Genomic DNA, 20,266 nt, shown 5'->3' on the forward strand with positions numbered 1-20,266 from the left:
CAAAGCATCCTGGGATGCTGGGGGACTGTGAGTTAACTTGAATCTGGAGGGGATCTGGCACAGAAGTTCAATAAACCAATTTAACCTAAATCAGTTAAGTATGATACTACATCCATCCAGCTTTATCTTAAACTGCTTTTGACCATTTTGAAAGTGGTTTATGTGCACCGAATTTCTGTTGTGTTACATATTTGAACCAGTTTCCAATTACTTATACCAGTTTATGTGTAATTTCTGTCTCTAGCCTAAATGCTAACTTAATTAATTCATTATATTTGCACAGTTTAAGCTTATTGTTAAAATGTGTTATATCAATACCATATAGTTATCCTGTTGCACCTTCTGCTAACACCAAGGTCCCATTCTGACATTGCTGTTGTCAAGTGATGGTAGATATGCAAAACCTTGAAGGCTGGCTTCCTGTTGGAGCACAAATCAATGACACATAGCTTAAGTATATATAGATTAATAGGGTTTTTCTTTTCCTTTTTTTTTAAGTCAGAAGGGGCTGGTTGGATCATCTAGTCTGATCTCCTGTATTGTATGGGACAAAGATTTTTACTTGGTTTACCCTGGAGCCCAATAACTGGCGTGATTAAAGTGAATCTTCCAGAAAGCATCGAGTCTTGAACTGAAGACATCTGGAGTTGAAGAATCCACTTATCCATTTTATAGTCTGTTTCAGTGGTTAATCACTCTCACTGATCTGTGCCTTATTTCTATCTTGAATTCCTCTAGTTAAAATTCTGTGATTCTTGGTATGCCTTTTACAACTAGATTAAAGAGCTCTTTAATACCTTCTCCCTCTGAAGTATCTCTACTGTACTGCAGTGCAGTCAACTCTGCACTTTAAAATGGACTTGATTACACTGCTGTCTTCAATAGGATGATCAAACAGTGAACAAGGCAATTCCTTCTTTCAGAATTTCAGCCCAACTCTAATGCCTGGTTCCCATGGAACAAATTCTGCCCAAAGAATTAACCCTTATCTGAACAAGGCAGAGATCAGCCTCTGCTGCTGCTCGTATTGCTCCCCCTTTCCCTTGAAGGAAAAACCGTTGTAATTTTGAATAACCCAGAAGTGACACAGTACAGATTGTCTTCTGAAAGGCCAAAACTTCCTTGTACAGGAAGAAAAAGAATTTGAAATGTTCTATGTAGTGACACTACTTGGTAATACTTATTGTATACATTGTATAACATTTGCACAAACACATTTCCTACAAAATAAATGCCATGGATAGTCTGACAAGTCTGAGAGCTTTCAAACATGGAAAAATGTACCTACCCCTAAGCCAAATGGGCATCAAAGACTTACCCCCAATTTGTTGAGGGTTGCTTTTTCTTTTTGCAACATCAGGAAAAATGGCTGCATCCTGCATTATCAACAGAAGGAGAGAATTGTGACAGTTGCATGGTGTGGGGTTTGATTAGGTGAAGGTCCAGATAGATATAATACCACAAATAAAGCTTTCCATTCACTGTGATAAAAGCAGTACTTTTCAACAATAATGCACTTAACATCTTGGTTGCTGTGTGCCTCTTTCTGTGTGCTTAGGTGTATATTTCCAGAATAATGTAATTATCCCCTCCAGTGTTTCTTCCCAGACCGGACACTATTGACATACTAATTGGCCCCCATCCAAATAAAAACATTTACAATTCCATGTATGCAGAAAGTATTGATACTTCCTTTGACGTGACTGTATTCAAAACTTTGGGCTATTGTTATTGGAATTGTTTCTCAATGAATTCCTTTTTGTCAAGAATTTTATATTTTCCCAGACATCAAAGATTTTTATGATATTATAATTTTGACAAGAAGCTGGGGTGGGGGAGAACACCAAGTTTTAAATACTAGTAGCAGAATCATTAACTGATATATCTGTTTTGAGTGAGTTCAAGCCCTCTGTTTGAACCTACTCAAACCAAAGCATGTTTTAACAAGCTCCTTGTAAACAACAACCACCAGGTTTCTTGCCTCTCCCCGATACAAACATGCAGCACAGCCTACCCAATCTAAAACAACTGACAGGTTGTCGTGCTTATAGCACTTTTTGCTTTTATGTAGCACACAATTATTCCATGTTTTTAAATGCTTTCTCCTTCAACATATTAAAGTTATGTGCTGTAGGGTATTTTGTCTTAGGGTATGTTGCTGTAATTAGGAATAAGAGATTCTGAATAGGTGTGTGTTCAGGGTTCTGCCAAAGTATTTTGCAAAGTTTGACCCAACTTGATTAAGTTTATAAGCTCCTGAGGGACTGAAATCTGTGTTTTGCATATTGTCAAGCACCTTGATAAGCTTAATAAACAATAAAGTTGCTCAATATAGCCCTCCTACATCTGGGTTCAGGTGGCAGGAAAGAGAACCAGCTTCAAAAAAGGCCACTTCATTGAAGAGGAGGAGGAGTAGCAGTACCAGTCACATCCTAGTCTTTTAAGCTTCTAACCCATTAACCATTGAAATGTGTCATATAAAGGTGACTGTCTGAACTACAGTGTGCGTGCTTATAATGAACATACTCTTCCAATTTAGGAAGCAGTTGTTTTTGTTTTAACTAATATGGCATAGCTCATGGGTGGGCAAAATGCAGTCTGGGGGCCAGATGCAGCCTGCCAGGCCATTCTATCCGGCCTGCGGGGCCGCTAAAAAATTTAGAAAATGAATATTTATCTGCCCTGGGCTGCCTGTCATGTAGCCCTTGATGGCTTGCCAAAACTCAGTAAGCGGCCCTCTGCCCAAAATAATTGCCTGCCCCTGGCATAGCTGTTGTCTGCACTTGAAACCAGGAGTCTTCAAAAACGGTAGCATCATCAAGCCTGCTTTTATTTATTTGTTCTTCCTTTCATAGTATTTGGTCCCTTACTCTCACTGCTGAGCTGCTTATGTATGTGGGTTAAGTACAGATTTTGGGAAGAGCAGCACTTCTAAATTTACCTGGGCCCTGATTTAGCAGAAGTAGTGGGAAATTGGGCTTTCTTATTGTCACTGACAGCTTTACTTAATAGTGTCACCTGTAGTTTCAGCAGCAGAGCATGTGGGGTTTTGAGAGAGACAAATAGCTTTCATTTTGTATTTGCTTTTAGCATGTTTTCTGTTACACTTATAAAGTGCCCAGATACCATAGTGTGATGAGCATGATATAAATGGGAGGTTTTATGGTCCTGTTATACTAGTATGAAGACAGGGCAATGTGACACCTTAGGGCACCTGTACACAAGTGTGGAGGCTGCTCTGATGCTCTCGTATTCTAGCGCATTGGAGCAGACTTGATTGAGTCTGCAGGAGTGTGGCAATTGTCGCACTCCAGCAGCCTCTTCTATCCCATGTATCAGCATCCCCGTGCTTAAAAATGGCAGTGGAGGTGCACCTCTGCCACCATTTCTAAACATGGGGACGCTGGTACAGGAGATGTGGCAGCACTTAATTAGAGTGGCTCTGAGAGCTGCTCTAATAAGGTGCTATCCTCCCACCCCCAGAACATGTGTAAAAGTGCCGTTAGAGACTAAGGCAGACAAGGTTCTTTGCATAGATGTGATATCTTTTACTAGACCAACTAAATAGTTAGAAAAATTGTTCCTTGCAAGCTTTTGGGAACAAACACCCTTCTTCAGGCAGACTCTCCCTATGCTTGAAGAAGGGTGTTTGTGCCCAAAAGCTTGCAAGGAACAATTTTTCCAACTATTTTGTTGGGCTAATGAAACATATTACATTTACCCAAAGAACCTTGTCTGCCCATGTCCTTAGACCAACATGGCTACAATCAACACACCTTTAGACTAACTCATTCATAAAGATGTAAGACCTTTTTCATAGATTCATAGATGCTAGGGTTAGAATGGACCTCAACAGATGATCGAGTCTGACCCCTTGCCTAGGCAGGGAAGAGTTCTAGCATCAGATGACCCCAGTCAGGTGCCTATCCAGCCTTCTCTTAAAAGCCCTCAAGGAAGGGGAGAGCACCACCTCCCTTGGAAGCCCATTCCAAATTTTGACCACCCTTACCATGAAGAAGTTTTTCCTGATATCTAGCCTAAATCTGCTTTCTGTCAGTTTGTGACCATTGTTCCTTGTTATCCCAAGAGGCGCCCTGGTGAACAGAGCATCTCTGATCCCTTGCTGCATCCCCCTTATGAATTTGTAGGTGGCCACAAGATCACCTCTCAGCCTTCTCTTGCAGAGGCTGAAGAGGTCCAGGTCCCTCACTCTCTCCTCATAGGGCTTGTTCTGTAAGCCCCTAACCATACGAGTGGCCCTCCTCTGTACCCTGTCGAGTCTATCAACATCCTTCTTGAAGTACGGTGTCCAAAACTGAATGCAGTACTCCAACTGCGGTCTGACCAGTGCCGCACAGAAGGAAAGTATGACCTCCTTGGTTCTATTTGTCATGCATCTGCTGATGCATGATAAAGTGCAGTTAGCTTTGCTGATGATTTTGTCACACTGATGACTCATGTTCATCTTGGAGTCCACTATGACTCCAAGATCCCTTTCCACTTCTGTGCTGCTGAGAGGGTCACTTCCCAGCCAGTACATGTGCTGGATATTTTTCCACCCTAGGGGTAGCACTCTGCACTTGTCCTTGTTGTACTGCATCCTATTGTGTACTGCCAACTTTTCTAAACTGTCCAGGTCTGCCTGCAATTGTTCCCTACCCTCTGGAGTATGCACTTCACCCCACAGTTTAGTATTGTCCACAAACTTGGACAGAGTACACTTCACACCCATATCCAAGTCACTGATGAAGATATTGAAGAGTACAGGTGCAAGGACTGAACCCTGTGGGACCCAACTACGCACATCCTTTCAGGTTGATACTGACCCGTCTACTACCACTCTCTGGGTGTGACCGCTAAGCCAATTTGTCACCCACCAGACCATGTAAATATCTATGTCACAGTCTCTTGATTTATTTTTGAACAAGTTAGTCTCTAAGGTGCCACATCACCCTGGCTTCTGCCTGACCTCAGACTACCATGGCTAACTACCTCTCTGTAGTTATGGTAACATGTAAGTTCCAGATAAATCTATACTCACAACCACCATGGAAGGTGGGAAGGAACTATTATCTCCCTATTACAATGGGGAACCAGAGCACAAAGAGTCTTGAAGCCAGGAATAACTGACAATCTGTATTTTCAGTGGACTTGGATTTGATCTCTTGTCTTCCAGGCAAATGTCCTAATAACCAGGTTGTAAGTTGGTGTTCCAAGGTGCATTTTTCTCAGTCCCTCCTACTAGAGTTATTCCTTAATGACTGAGAGAGAGAGAGAGAGAGAGAGTCTCTGTATCTTGGGGGTTCAGACTTTCAACTGGGAGCTGGGACACCCAGATTTTAGTTCTTGTACCAGTGACTGTTTAACTCTTTTATGCTAAATTGGAGCACGGTTAACAGGAATTGCTGCAGCCCCCATTAGAGCCTGGAAATAATTAATTCTCCTTGGATATGGGTGATGTCCATTAGAATACCCTGACAGAGGAGGTAATTGAACAGATTTCCCATATTTGGGGGTGAACGTTGTCAGCACCAGGCTATTGGTTAAATGCTAACAATCACTTTTTCCAGTTGTGTGAAAATCTACCCACCATAAATCTATCCCCACCCCCATTTACATCATGAATGATTTAGCCAACTGGACCTCATCTTACAAATAGTTTTGGGATGACCAAAGCAAACTTTTGGGAGAATTTTCTATCTGCTGAAAGAAATCATCCAGCTCTTATATTTAGGTGCCACTGGGGGCTTCCAAAACTGTCCAAAGTCCTAATTCTGATTGATTAAAAAAATTGTAGCTCCTTTTGCTTCTGACTTTTTGTGTGTATGAACATGATATGCCTTTGTATATTTGATTACAACAGTGATGCCCAACCTTTTGGCCCCATGAGCTAGGTGAATGGAATGAGGCCTGTCCAAATTGAGCACTACAGGCCAAGATTGGGCCATGGGCCCTGGCACTACACCCTCCCATTGGAAATGGGTTCTGGGGGGCTGGCATTGCCCTCTCCCACCCCTTATGCAGTGGGATGAAGCCCCAGGGGGCTGGCACTGTACTCTCCTGCCCCTGTGTGCTGGGATTGGGCCTGACCTAGATTTAAGCCAGTGATCCCTAATTGGTCACCTGTGACTAATAGTAGATAACCACTTGGACAGAGTTTTAAGGAGGCTGGAATTACATTTTTTGCTAATAAATCCTTACTTTTTAATGAAAGCCCTTGCTTGCTAAATATTTTGTTGGTATAACACAATATTGCTTACTTGACTGGTTGCAGGCTGCATTTTCTTTCTAGTTTTACCCTTTGCTGACTACAGCAGTCATAGAGTCATAAGAAAGTAGGGCTGAAAGGGACCTTCAGAGGTTATCTAGGCCAACTGCCTGCCAAGGCAGGACCATCCCTATCCAAATCATCCCATACAAAACATAATCTAAACTCTACGTAAAACTACTCCCAACCATGACACAACATAGACCTAACACCCTAACTTGCCACAGGTAAAGCAGGAGAACAGTGACAGCCAACATCCTACTTTTACAAAATGTTGATTCAAATATATGCTCAAAAGGTCCCAGGTAGAGGGCCATGCCCCCTGCTACAGAGGAAGGCAAAACCCCCCACAGTCCATAGAAATCTGGCTATGGGGTAAAATTCCTTCCTAAGCCCAAATATGATGATCAATCTGACCCTGAGCAGAGGGGCAAGACCCTCTTGCCAGGAACCTCTGACTTTGGTGCTGGCAGGATCACTGGCCCACTCTAGTCAAAGTCTCCAGCCTTGGTTGTAGTCAATGCCCAATGCCCAATGCCTCTAAGAAGCCTTGAAAACACCCTGTACACATAGCAGGAAAGGGAGCAACCAGCAAAGCCCAGAAGCATGGAAAATACCCATGGTAGAACATAGGCATAGCTGTGCCTAGATCATCCCTGACCAGTGGCTGTCTGACCTTTTTTTGAATAATTCCAATGTTGGAGAGTCCATAAAACTTCCCTAGGCAGTCTATTCCACTGCCTCACAATACTAACAGTGAGGGAGTTTTTATGGATATCCAATCTAAACTTACTTTGCTGCAACTTCAGGCCACTGGTCCGCATCCTCCTCCCTGCAGCAAGAGAGAGAGGTACTTTCCCTCTTTGTTCAAAATAAATTGAATACTCGGTTTTGCATAACCCAAGGCCTGCTCTTTCTATTTACATTTTCAAGCTATATATTTTGGTATCAGGCAACAGTTTGGTGCTAAATTTTGTATAATGGGATTCTCAATTAAATTTATTCAACCAGTATTCATTTTCTCACAGGCTGTAGACATGAACCCCAACTCAGTGTTCTGTAAATGTCTCAGAAGGAGAACAAAGCGTTTCTATTATTTTTAGCCCTGAGTGAATAAATCTGTCACAATGCCATCTATAATCCAGTGGAGTAGCAGTCAACTATACTTTATGATAGTATTACTAACCCAGCTGTTTTTCACTTTCTATCCTTTTCTCTCCCTGCAGTTTGTGGAGTTTTATTTTCTTTTGTCTGAATTGTAGGCCCACAATACAAAATGGAAGTGATGATTAGATTAGGGAGATGCAAGTAATCTGGATTTATACATGAAACTATTTCTCTTAGGGTGTGCCTACATGTTGTCCTGCAGTGGGGGTGTTACTGCTCCGTGCTTTAGTACTTCCAAAAGGTAGTACTTGCCCGTAATTGCCCATACTGCTCTGTATGCACAGCAAATGGCTATTTGTAGCAGCTACTTTGTCATAGTGGCACGCTATAACATGGGAGCACACTGCTATGGTGAAGTACCTGCTGGTCACATGTAGACACTCATGGGCACTATGTCACTGTAGCACATAGCTATGGTGATGTAGTGTCACTTTAGATGCGCCCTTAGAGTAAGGACACATTCAAGTGAAGGAAGATGAGATGCAGGCACACATTTTTATGAAAGAAGGAAAAGTACATTCTAGCACCTTTACAGCATGTGCTTCATCTCATTTGGCTGTGAACTTGTAGATAACTAAGCTTTAGTTGCTTAATGCTTTTGAAACTTCAAGAAATAATCATGTGGAAGTTTGACTCTTTATTTGAAGTTTATCCAAACTATTCACACCCTTTAATTCTAGAAAATTTGGCTGGAGATCACTCAAGAAGATTTTTCTTGTGAGACTTTTTGGTACTTCCTGCTTCCACTTTGGCTGGAAAGACCATAAGAGAAGCCTTTCTCATGGTATGATATTTTTAATTATTATTATTTCAGCACTTCAAGTTCTGGTCCTGGCAGTGACTCAAAGTGCAGGGACATGAAAGAATAAAATTTGTTTTTAGTGAGACTGACTTTTTTCAAATTAGTTTTACAATTCCTGTGAGTGTGTACAAGGGTTACAATGTATAAGTTTTCTTTTTCTGACAACCTCAAACTTCTTCTTCAAGGCAGTCTGATTACTTCAACATTTGTTCTTCTAGCTTAAGTTAACCTCTCCATGATGTTCAGTGAATGACATATTAATAGCCAGATTCCTCCATGACTTGAAGGAAGCTAATGGAGTAAAAACACTGGGCTAGGGACAGAAGTTACACATAAACTGTTTTAAGTGATCAGAAACCAGTTTAAACCTGTAACCGAGCAGAAGCTCAGTGCACATAAACCAGTTTCAAAAGGACTGAAACTGGTTTAAGATACACCTGGTTGAATGTAGTATCAGACTTAACTGATTCAGGTCAAACCAGTTTATGGAACATCTGTCCCAGACCCCTTCTTGATTCAAGTTAAATCAGAGTCTTCCAGCATCCCAGGATGCTTTTCAGCCCTGAGCTGGACTGTGCTGTCTTCTACAGAGAGGAGGGTTGGCCCCACCCCTCTGCTCCCTAGATGGAGCAGTGAGGGCTGGCTTACAAGGGGGTGGCTTGGGAAACCCGGCTGGGGACCACAGCTGGCTCTGCCGGTGGGGAAGGTGGTGGGGTACAGCCCTTGCCAGGCTATTCCCTGCTTGGGGGGCATGGGGGGCAGTGAGTGAGGGGCAGGGCAGGGCAAGGGGTGGTGTTAGGGGGGGAGCAGCCTGAGAGGCACTGCCAGCAGGCAGGGAGCCAGCAGCAGACCAGCAGACTCCACCCCCTCCCACCTCTAGCAGAGACTGAGGCAAGAAGTTGATAAGGGGAGGGGGAGGGGACATAATTCCCCTCAGTTTCCCCAGCCCATGGAGGAGTGGGAAGAGGCTGGGGAACTGGGGCTGGAAGGTTTGGTCCCCTGCCACCTGTGAACACAGGGCCAAGCCCTGCAAGACCAGACCAAGAGGTAGAAGATGTTGACAAACACCTGGCACAGTCATTACACGTATGTGTGCTGGAGATGGAGCTAAGGGAAAAGGAGAGGGCCCCAGACTGCTTTGGCTGGTTGTGACCAAAGAAAGCAGAGAACTACATTTACATGATAAAGCAAAACCTATAAAAGGTGGGAGACTGGAACACCTAAGCAGAGACAAAAAACATTGAATGCATGAGAGTCCTACCAAAGGTGCTAGAGGTGACAAGAATCTAATGTCAAGGCATCCAAGGAGGAGAAAGCGGGGCAAGTGAGCTGAGAAAACCCCCAAGTAGAGATGAGGCCTGTGGGATCTCCACTTCAACACCTAGGACCACCTGCTGATTCCCCAAGAAGAACTTTCTGAATACCCATCTATAAGGAGACACTCTGCCCTCAGGATTACATAAGACTTATGCAAGGCTTGATCTTGACTTTCTCTTGTCTTTTAGGTTTATTACATTCCATTTTATGTTAGCCTAAGTTGCGTGTGCTCTCACTGGGCTTGTCTACATGTGGTTCTTTTAAGCAAGATTAGCCTAAAATTGCCATTTTTAGTGATGTTTTTTGGTTGTTCTTTGTTGTGTGTTTGAGGTTGCAAATTGCTGTGTTCAATACACACTTGCTTCAGAGAAAGGACTATTCCTGTTCAAGCTTTTATGATTTCAATGTCACTATCTTTTTCCCCACCCACCCCCTCCTCAGTCTGGCAGCAGCTGCTCTCCCCACGATTGAGCAGGGTGGAGAGGGAGAAGCTTGGCTGGCACTGCTGTCCCTCGCCCAGGCAGACAGGGGATGGGGTCCCCACCCTCCAGTATGCTAGCCCTGGGCTGGGGCCTGGCCTTGCCCCTTCTGCCCTTTGGCAGTGGCCGGAAGGCTGGGAGGTGTGCTGTAGTGCCCCCCTGGTTTCTGGTCTGAGTCACTGAAGGCTTGTGGCTGCATTTCCTGAATCCAAAGTGAATGTGTGTTCACTTGTTTCTCAGTTTACTCTCTGCAGTTTAGACTAACCTCCAAAGACTGAATTGATTCAGCCTTGGGTTTTTTGACTGTCTGTACATAGCCATGATGAATTTGGTCCACTCTTTATGTCACCTGATTTAAAATCCAGTTTTAATATATGTAGACTGAAAGTTTTTGATTAGATCTGTGGATACAAACACAAGTATACCCAGATATCTATCTTTATATTGGTATAAAAGTGGAGGGGAAACATGACTTACAGTCCAATATAGCTGTGGCTCAGTGTGCACTGAACTGGATGTGTGCATGATTATCTGCATGGAATGTATTTGATGGAATTTTATTAGTAGGACAGCTGTATGATCTGTGTTGGGGCTGTCCAACTGCTGGTCTGCAGGCTGCATGTGGCCCACAAGGGGTTAAGTTACAGCCCCCAGGCTCTTGCTCAGCTGTAGGTCCCACTATTGCTCCATCTGTACCAGCAGCTGGGGGCTTTGGACTCCCTCTCCCTCCTCTGGCTGCCTCCTCCTTCCTCTATCCCAGGGAGCCGGACAGTGCGGTATGCATTGTGGGGAGGTAAGGGTGAGTCCAGGGCCATGCAGTGCAGCGGTGGGAAGCTGGGGATACCTGTGTGGGTCCCAGGGGCCTGTGGCTTCCCTGGTGTGGCCTGCAGGGCATGCAGCTTTTGCTTGTATGGCCCATGGGACACGAGGCCCCTGGCCATTGGAAATTGAACAGCCCTGATCTGCACAATTACAATTAGTTGGAATTTTTTCCACAAAACAGTTTTACATTGGGAAATGCTGATTCATTGAACTGAAACTTTTCAAGGAAATGCATGCTTTTGACAAAAAAAAATCATTGTGAAGATTTTCTCAGCTTTAGGATGGAGTTTGTGATCACAAGAAGAGAGAAAGGGAGAGGAAAAGAACAATTTAGTGCCAAGTGCCCAATGGTTAAGGCATTAATTTGGAAGTTGGAAAACCCAAGTTCAAGTGCCTGTTCCCAATTGGTTCCCAAGCCATTGGGCTACTGGGTGCTCAGCTTTGGGTGTGTGAGTATATCTTGAATCCTTATTTTCTGGCCAGTCTTATGCATGCCACATTTTGAACTTCCATTAATTTTGATGAACATTCCAGAGACCCCGGGCTATTGGGACATGTGCTTATATCAGAAGGTAATCAAATCGGTGAATTTGATTACCTGCAATTCTAGATTTAAAAAAAATGTAAATATATATTAAAATTATTTCCTTGCAGTGAAAATCCCTGAAAAATCATTTTTTCCCACAAATTTTATGTAAGAAACAAAACCCACAATAAGCCCAACATATTGCAACTTGCACTATAAATTATTCATTGATTCTCAGAAAATCTGAAGAAGCAGAGAAAACATATTTGTTCACTGAAAATAACTATACAGATTTGAAAATAGCAAATGTTCATTTGAGAAAATGTGTGAAAACTTGCAATTTGTTTTAAAAAGAAACTTGGCCTTTTTTGTTGCTGTTGTTTTATGCCAGATTTGGCAACAATTGGTAAATATGATTAGTTAGATGGTTTCTCGTAAAAAACATTAAGAAATGCTCATGAACATGGAAATTGGTAGACAATGAGACCCTCAAGATCTGTCAATTTTTGGTGCTACAATGAGTATGTAGAATGTGTGAAATTAACCTCAGTTAACACTGAATCCATGTTTTGAACACTTTGCTTACACCATAAGGCAACTTGAGTCAGAGTTATAGGATCATACCAGTAGTTAATAAATCCAGTCTTCATTGTAGAAACCACCCTCATTGCTGGTATTAATTTACACCCTTGTTGAACATATTAGGAGGGAGACCAATATCTGAAACAGCGTAGAGACTGATTAGTTGCCTACATCTACAGATCGTTCCTGAAGCTAAAGTTCAGGAATACTGGTGAGACACACGGCAAAAAATGTAAAACATTACTTTTTTTCATTTGACTTAGGATAACAGCCTCTGTCACAGACCAGGACTGAATTATGATAGGTGCCATATAGAAACAGAGCAAAAAGACATCTATGTAATTAAACTTTTACTAACTGTTCATACCTACCTCCACCTCAAAAGAAAAAAAAAACCTTATGCACCAGTTGGTCAGAAATCATGTTTTGTAGTACCCAAAATTAACTTGAAACTTTCCAAGCTGGATAACATACAGTACACTTTAACAGAGATTACTGGTGTGCATAAAAATGTGAACACATTATCATCACCTGAATATCTAAGCTAATGGAGTATTACTCACAAGCACATCGTTCTCAAACAGTTCAGATGTTTCCTAATCTTTATTCTTGCAACCGTCTCCAAAAGCAGTGATAATTTGTGATGCAAATTCTTTTCAAGGCATAGGTGTTTAAATGAGTGTTCTTCAGAATTTCAACTATTAAGGCAGCAATATTATATATTGATATTTAGGATTCAGTCTTTTGTGTATAATATGCCAAACGGAATTATTTTTATCCTGCTCCTCAATGGTTGCCTAGTTATAATTCTTTGGAGTGTATTTGACTTTAAATGTAAACGCAGTAAAATAACATTCAGTTGAAATAAGCCAACAGGCTTGGAAAAATGAAGAGAAGTTAGCAAGGAATGGTAATTTTCTGTAGACTTTAAGCCAACCTGGACAGTAATATTCTTCCTTTAGAATTTTCTATGTTTATACAGCAAGTTCTATTAAATGGATAAAAATCTCTATTCTTTGTTATTTTCCTTTGTGCTGTACAGACAAATGGACAGGGCTCGGGGGCTCCATTTTTTGCTCTGCCACTGATCTATTCAATGACTCTGGGCATGTCATTTTACCGCCTGTTTTTCACTAAAATGGGGGTAAGGATACTGGCCTCCTCCTAAGTGCTGTGATCTAAGCAGCATAACACAGTATTATTCTAGTCTCCAAGATTTTGAAATATTTTTTCTAGAAACTACTTTTATGTCCATGGACATGTGTTTCATGACTGTAAACCACTATTTAATTTTTGTAGAATTTTGTTTAGTTTCATCCCTATTGAATTTAGTAATATTTTCCAATAAGGGTACTGTTTTTTGGTAGGGGCATTGAAGTATAATCAGATGAAAGATAACCAAAATGAAATATTATTCTTCACATCGCTGTCTCATCTGCATACAGTAGGGTATATTTAGAATCTAAGTCAGCCTAGGATATAAAAGATGCATACTGCTAGAACAGATGAAGGATGCCATTATTAAAATTATGAAAGGATAATATTGGTATTTTATTTTTAACTTATTTCCTGTTTTTGCTGGCCTTGTCACAGAAGCTTCCTTTCTACTTCTTTTCCTTAAAATATACATGTACTGTTTTTTCTCATGCTAGGCGCGATGTTTCAGAGCCTCTGGGTGTGGATGTCTCAAGTCATTTGAGGCAAAGAGGAAGATATGGCATTGACTCAGAAACCAGACCAGTTCAAAGAGAAATGGGAGAACATAGGGGCTTTTTCTTCAGCTGTGTTTATAAATCTATTCATTTCCCTTATGCACACAGGTTGTAGAAAGCAGCCATCCAGGTGGCATGTGGCATTCTGCATCTATGTGGCAGTTGCAAGGCAGCCAACCTATATTCTCAGTGGCAATTGCTATAAAATAGAGCCTGACATGGTCTCACTTCTACTAGTATGCAAGCTGAGACTGAGTTGCTGCTGATCCACTGGAGTATTCTTCTTCTGTAAGAATAAGTAATCAGAGAGGAGTTACTGAATTTGCCTACTGTAGTGGGGAGGGAAGGATCCACAGAGTGTAATGCTGTCCCTTAACTCATCAAATGGTTTCTCTTGTCTCTCTCCCTTCCTCTCTCTCTCTCTTTCCCAGCCCTTTGAAATAAGTTTAAGTCACACACCATTGAAAAGAACATTGAAAAATACAACAGACAATTATTCAACTTCCTTATTTATTTCCCTCTCTATAGACTGTCCAGACAATTCAACGTCTTAATTTCCTGTCTCTTCCCACTACACCACCTTTTCCCGAATCTCCTTTGCTCATGACACTATCACAGCAATGCATCAAATTATTTATTTAGGCTTATTGTTTCCTTTTTCTAAAAATAGGCTGTACTCATAAATATAAATCTTGGTGACATTTGCACATTATGTGTATATTTTGGTACATCCATTACTATGCTGAAATGAAGTGCTACATGTTACGCAGTGGAGAACAGTTCTCTGCAAGGTGTCAGCTATAGGAATTACAGTTTTCTGACATGAACTAGGTGCTTCTGGAAAGGTTAAGAGTTCAAAAATTAACATTTTCTTTGCTTTTTGTCATCTCATTGCACTAAAAACATAGGGCTGCAACTATTATTCAACACTTCATGAACTTATGCTGTAACTGCACTTGATTTCAGCCTTGTGTCCAACTATGGACTAGGCACAAATTAGTCATGAGTACTAGCTCAAAAGTTCTTGTTTTTTCTACATTTGTTTTTTTATGGGTAATATAACTACTTCAAGCCAAGGGAATTTCATTCTAATTCTGCATAGCAAAATGAGAGCGTGACGTACCAGCCACATGGTCTAAGATTTTACTCACAGTACCTGGTAGCCTAATCATGGGAATAGGAGTTTTCAGTTCTGCCTCTCACTCACTATAACATCTCTGGTACCCACAGCCTCCATTTACTTTCTTTCAGTAGAAGTATCCATAGCATAGATACCCTTGCATAGATTGTAGAGAAGATAATGAATTAAGGTTGCATTAAATCCATACAAAGATATTACAAATGATACAAACATAATAATAAAACCGGACTAATTGGCATTTGTAGTAGTGTGCTTTGAGATCTTTCTAATGAAGGGTCCTGTATAAAAACCAAGTATTATTAGTAGGTACTGAAGTAAAATTTGGGAGACTAGTTCTTAAAATAATTTTAAAAACTTGCTCACTTTCCAAGGATTTTGTCTGGTGAGCAGATGCAGGGGGAGGGAACAGATTTTATATCCCGTCGAAAGTCATTAAAACACAATGTAACAAACTGTTTTTTCTTAAAGTTTTGGTTTTCTTTAGACTCATTTTTCTTACCTTTTCTCCCCAGGTATTATGATAATTTTACCCAGTGCACAGAGCATGAAGCCAACAATGCAAGCTGCTTCTGGCCAAACCCCCTTGCAGAGCACTTCATCACTGGAATCCATAAACAATTCTTTTCAAATTGTACATCAGAAGAGGTCCATTGGGAAGATCCTCCAGATGAAATTCTCATACCTCTGATCTTAATCCCTGTCTTGCTGACAGGTGCCATGATAACGCTGGTGGTGTGGTGCAGTAAGAGAAGTGATATTTTAGTATGAACCACACTTTGTTTTTCCCCCATTTTCTGTCTTTTAAAATATAAGAAGAAAAGTTGATTCCGTTTCACATTTCAGATCTGAAGAGCTTTAACCTGTCAGGTACTAAGAGAGAAAACTTTCCTATGGTCAAACAAGTGTTCTGCTTGGACCTAAAGACAACTTCTAAACTGAAGGTTTTCAGCATTGCTCATACAAAGAAACCATGTTTTCATCAAAACCAGTGTGGTTAACAGGTCATGGAAATCCCATTCAGGTTTGGATAATGAGGGAATGGACTTGCTAGCCGAAGGAGAGTTTGGTTGAGTGAGCTAAAATTTTTTAAAATGTTATGTATATGTATTTGAATGCACAATTAGTGATTAATTTGCCTTATTTACAATGGTGTTATGCTGGACCTTTGAGTTTTCCTTTGTTAACTTTGTTACTTCAGTGGAAGAGACCCACTAAAGCAATTTAACAAGAAGATTACCACGAGGCAGCTTTTCTTGGAGGTTAATACAAACATATTGAATTAAAGATTGCAACTGTTGTCTTGGGGGAAGGAACAATTCATACGGCCAGTGACTATTATACAGAGAAAACATTGTGTATCTAAAACGTCCTTTGGCTTATTTAGAATTGGCTCATCTAAGAAGGGACTTCAGGAAGGATGAAGATCTTTTCCCAGAGCTGGAAAATACGAATGGGAAGTGGAATGATTATGAATTTACCAAGGAATGGTAAAGGAACTGTCATATGCCATATCCCTTTTTTCTTTGTTTTAATTATTATTCTTATTATATTGATGACTGTGTTCACTGTGTGCCCCCTATTTTCACTTCACAAAGAATCTTTTTTGTTCAAGTGATGTCCTCTAAGCAACAATAATAAAAAGTGTTATATTAATTGAGGTGCTTTTCAGAGTTTAATTTTGAACACAAGTCATTTTCCATCTCTTAAAAAGTGCAGAAGATGTGAAAGATGTGAAAAGAAAAGAGGTGAGAACAATGCTTGGAATTGATAGAGCATGGAGGAATGGAAAGAAACAAATTCAATGCAATAAGGCTTATTAAAAGACAACACACTCCTATATAATGATATAAAGAAATACAGAATGTCCCAAATATATTTTCTTTTTGTGTTCCTATTGTAACATTTTTTCTTTGTTATATACTAAATGTCTTTTAAACCAAATATTCCATTATTCTGAATACTCAAGACTTTTCATGCATAAATACTCATTTCTATACCTCGGACACTAAAATAAAATACAGCTAGAACTGCTAAACAACTATGTCTTCTATATCTACTAGATAGATTTCCATCTGTATGTTTTTAACCTGGTATTTGGGATGCTTCTCATATATGGGACATATGAGAAATATGCTTCTAAATTAACATACAGATTCTCCCCTGTTTAAAAAGAATACGTATAGAAAGATAAACTGTACTTGTAGCTCTACTACTTTGTATGCATCTTCCCCAGAAAAGCAGATATAATATATATATGCATGTGGGTTCTGGTCCCTTTAATATAATTAATGCTATATTTTTAGTAATAACAGGTTTTGTAAGATACTTCCCATGTGCATTTCAGTAAATAGTGACTCATTTTCCTTCTTTATGCTAATTGTCAGTTTATATTTGTAAAATCTGTCAAGATGAAGATATATGCACAAAATATTTTTATTGATGTTATATTTAATAGATATTAAAGAGCCCTGTGTTCCAGCATCATGTTTAGAGCTGTGAGAAAAATGTATGCTTTTTGGTTCACTGGCTTCACAAAAACCATGCAAAAATGTTTCCTGTTGGCCCAAAATGAAACATTTTTGATATCTTTGGCAAAATGAAAGACCAAAAAAAAAATCATTGTGAAAGATTGAAATCTTTACCTTGACCCAAAATGAATTTTTTCTTTGGGGTTTTAATTTTCTTTTAAAATTAAGCCTTGCCAAAATTCAGAACATTTTAAATTGGAATACTTAAATTGCTTTGTTTTTTTTTAACGATGAAATAAAACATTTGCCTTTCAGATTTTGTTTTATGCTTTTTTTTTGGTCTGAGCTTATTTGCTGAACTTGTTATAGGTCCTTTTATCGTGGTTGACCAGAAGTGGCATTTGTCATTGAATAAACTATTCATCTGAAGGTGTCCTTCCAGCTCTAGTCATGGTGAATGACATCAACTAGTTTTGGAACCTAATTAAAGGGAAATTCTCACGTTGCATTTTGATGACATCATCCTTTTGCATACTTACTATGCTTTCAAAACAAAAATATTTCAATGAACTAGATGCCAAATTTAATACTGCTTTGTTTTGTTTAATGCTTCCCCATAGACTAAAGGGAAATTTTTCAAAAGCAACAGAAAGCATGGACAGGGGTTACATTTCTAGCAAGGGAAATGCCATGCTCCCACTAGTAACTGGGAGCATACATATGTTCATACAGTTTTTCCTGCAGTGGAAATGTTGGATATGGGGAAAAGATTTCCCTCGGCAAGAAAGACCTTGCCTGTTAAAGAGTTTCTTATGAAGGAACAAATGCCTGCATGCTTTCCCGCTGTTTGATTGCTCCTGGTGATGGGGAGGAATCAAACAGCAGGGAAAGGCTCCCCGTATCTTCCCCAGATTGGGGTGACTGTAAAGATTTGAGCAGTAGTTGCCCTCTGTTATGGTTTCCAAGGAGAGAGGGGGTGGCTTCAGGCTGGAATACCTGTATGCTCCCTCTTGTGAAGTTTTCCAGTGCTGCAAATTTCCCAGAAATGTGTGGTGCTAGAATGTCTATCCATAGCCTAAGTCACTTTGGGCACGTAAAACTAATTAGCTCTAATGAGAAGCAAAGTTTATCAGATCACTTGCAGTGTCACCATAATGTGGCCACATAATTTCTTATTCTAGAGCTGGCACTGGCAGAGTTCATGTGGAGTATCCTTCAACAGCACTGCCTTGCATGGAGAGCTTTGTTACTTTGGATTGTACCTTGAAATTCAATAGAGTTGTTATACTAATGAATGCAAGGAAGTGATTAGGTTGAAGGGATATAAATGTAATGGGCCTTTTCCTCACAGTTTATTTTATTTTTCAAAAGAGAGGATCTTTTGCAGGCACAAATATATTTAATTTTCCCTAGATGTGAAATTCTGTTAAATTAATCCTCTAATCAAATTAGGACTTTTCTAATCTGTTTGTTGACTATGCATAGGTGTTCAGGCAGAGAATTTAAACAAGCAAATGGGAAAAAGAGACCACCAATTAGTACAGCTGAAACTGTAGCTGCTGAGTATTTGCAGAAACCCTTCTGGGGAAGAAAGAAACCACAGTAACCAGTTTTTAACAACTCCACTGCATTAATAAGAAGCCAGTGAAATAGATACTGAATCTTTTGATGCTATTTGCATTGGAGAAAGAAAAAATGTGTTCTACTCTACTCTAATGTGGCTATGTTGCATGCATGGCTGCTTGGTCACCTTTCCCCGCCCTAGCCTGGGTCCTGTGCCAAGAAAATCATGTCTGGCCTTAAAAATGTAGTTCATTTTATAATTGCAAATTAATTTCATGTTACAAGAGAGTCTCAGAGGAAAATAGGCAGAAACTCAAAGAAAAACAGTCCAAAAATCCCACTTAGAATTGAAATAGTGTTTGCACCAGAAAACACAGTGGTCATAAAGGGCAACATGCTGAGATAAAAATGAGAAAACATGTTTGCAAGCACTATTAACAGCAGAAAACTAATGGCATCCTTGCTAAGCAGACAGAAAAAGCAATAAATGTCACTGTTTTCTGATTCTGTGTGTGGGAGGGATATGGCTATATGTTCTTATTTATATAAGGTGAAACACCTTCAACAGGGAAGATTGGACCATCTAGGATCAGGGCAATCTTGTGACAGGAAAAAGACCTAGTATCAAGTCCTTGATCCATGCCAGGTAGAATGGTAGGAAAATAAGTGTAATGAAGCAGGCTCTCTGCTGCTCTCTTTGTGAGAAAGGGCTGTCCTAGCTTAGTCATCAAGTTCCAGGAAAGGATTCATGCGAAAAGATATGCACCTACCTCCACCTTAAACTGAAGTGCCTAACTCCCTTTGAGACATTTTGTCCTGGCTAATTTAGCTCACTTCCTGTTGATCACATTGGCTTTTTAGGAACCCATTTTAGGTGCCCATTTACAGTCCGTCAGATGCCTAGTGAGTTTAGGCATGGGGATACATTATATGCAAATCTGGGAGCCTAATATGGGATTGCAAAATCCACTGAGCAAGAGGCTCCTTAGAGTTAGGTACTCCAGTGCTAAACATCACCCTGCTTGAGGCCCTTTGTGGATATAATCTTCAAGTACAGAACCTGAAATGTATTTAGGTGCTTACCTCTGATTGAAATTATAGAGAGATTTTGGTCTTCCTTGTCTCCCATTTGTAAAATAAGTTTAATGTTTCCCTATGTGATAGTGGTCATTTAGTGATAAAATCATTAATGGTTATTCATTTACATGCCACAGTAATGACAGCCATGTAAGTGCTGAGATATATTATTATAAGAATATTCATTATAGCATTTGTGATTGTGTTTCAGTGCCAGCCACATCAGGGCCTTAAGCAGCTGATTTACTTTCAATAATATGATTTTGCACTTGTAACACTTTCACAAAGCATTTTGTAAACTTGAATTAATACCCAGTAGTGGCCCTGTGAAGTAAGGCAGAA

At 40.2% G+C, this 20,266-nt stretch overlaps 1 protein-coding gene across 1 annotated transcript in view; it reads left to right on the forward strand.

Annotated features, from left to right (window-relative positions):
• Nucleotides 1-16,473, forward strand: part of RAMP3 (receptor activity modifying protein 3) — a 94,431-nt gene extending 77,958 nt beyond the window's left edge. Inside the window, exon 4 of the mRNA XM_019509122.1 lies at nt 15,329-16,473. Within this exon, the coding sequence (XP_019364667.1) occupies nt 15,329-15,584 (256 nt within the window). The 3' untranslated portion in view covers nt 15,585-16,473. The remainder of the gene's footprint in view (nt 1-15,328) is intronic.
• The last annotated feature ends 3,793 nt before the right edge of the window (nt 16,474-20,266 follow it).

This window comes from Gavialis gangeticus, unplaced genomic scaffold, assembly GCF_001723915.1.
Source record: "Gavialis gangeticus isolate Ggan-Ray unplaced genomic scaffold, GavGan_comp1, whole genome shotgun sequence".
NCBI lineage: Eukaryota > Metazoa > Chordata > Crocodylia > Gavialidae > Gavialis > Gavialis gangeticus.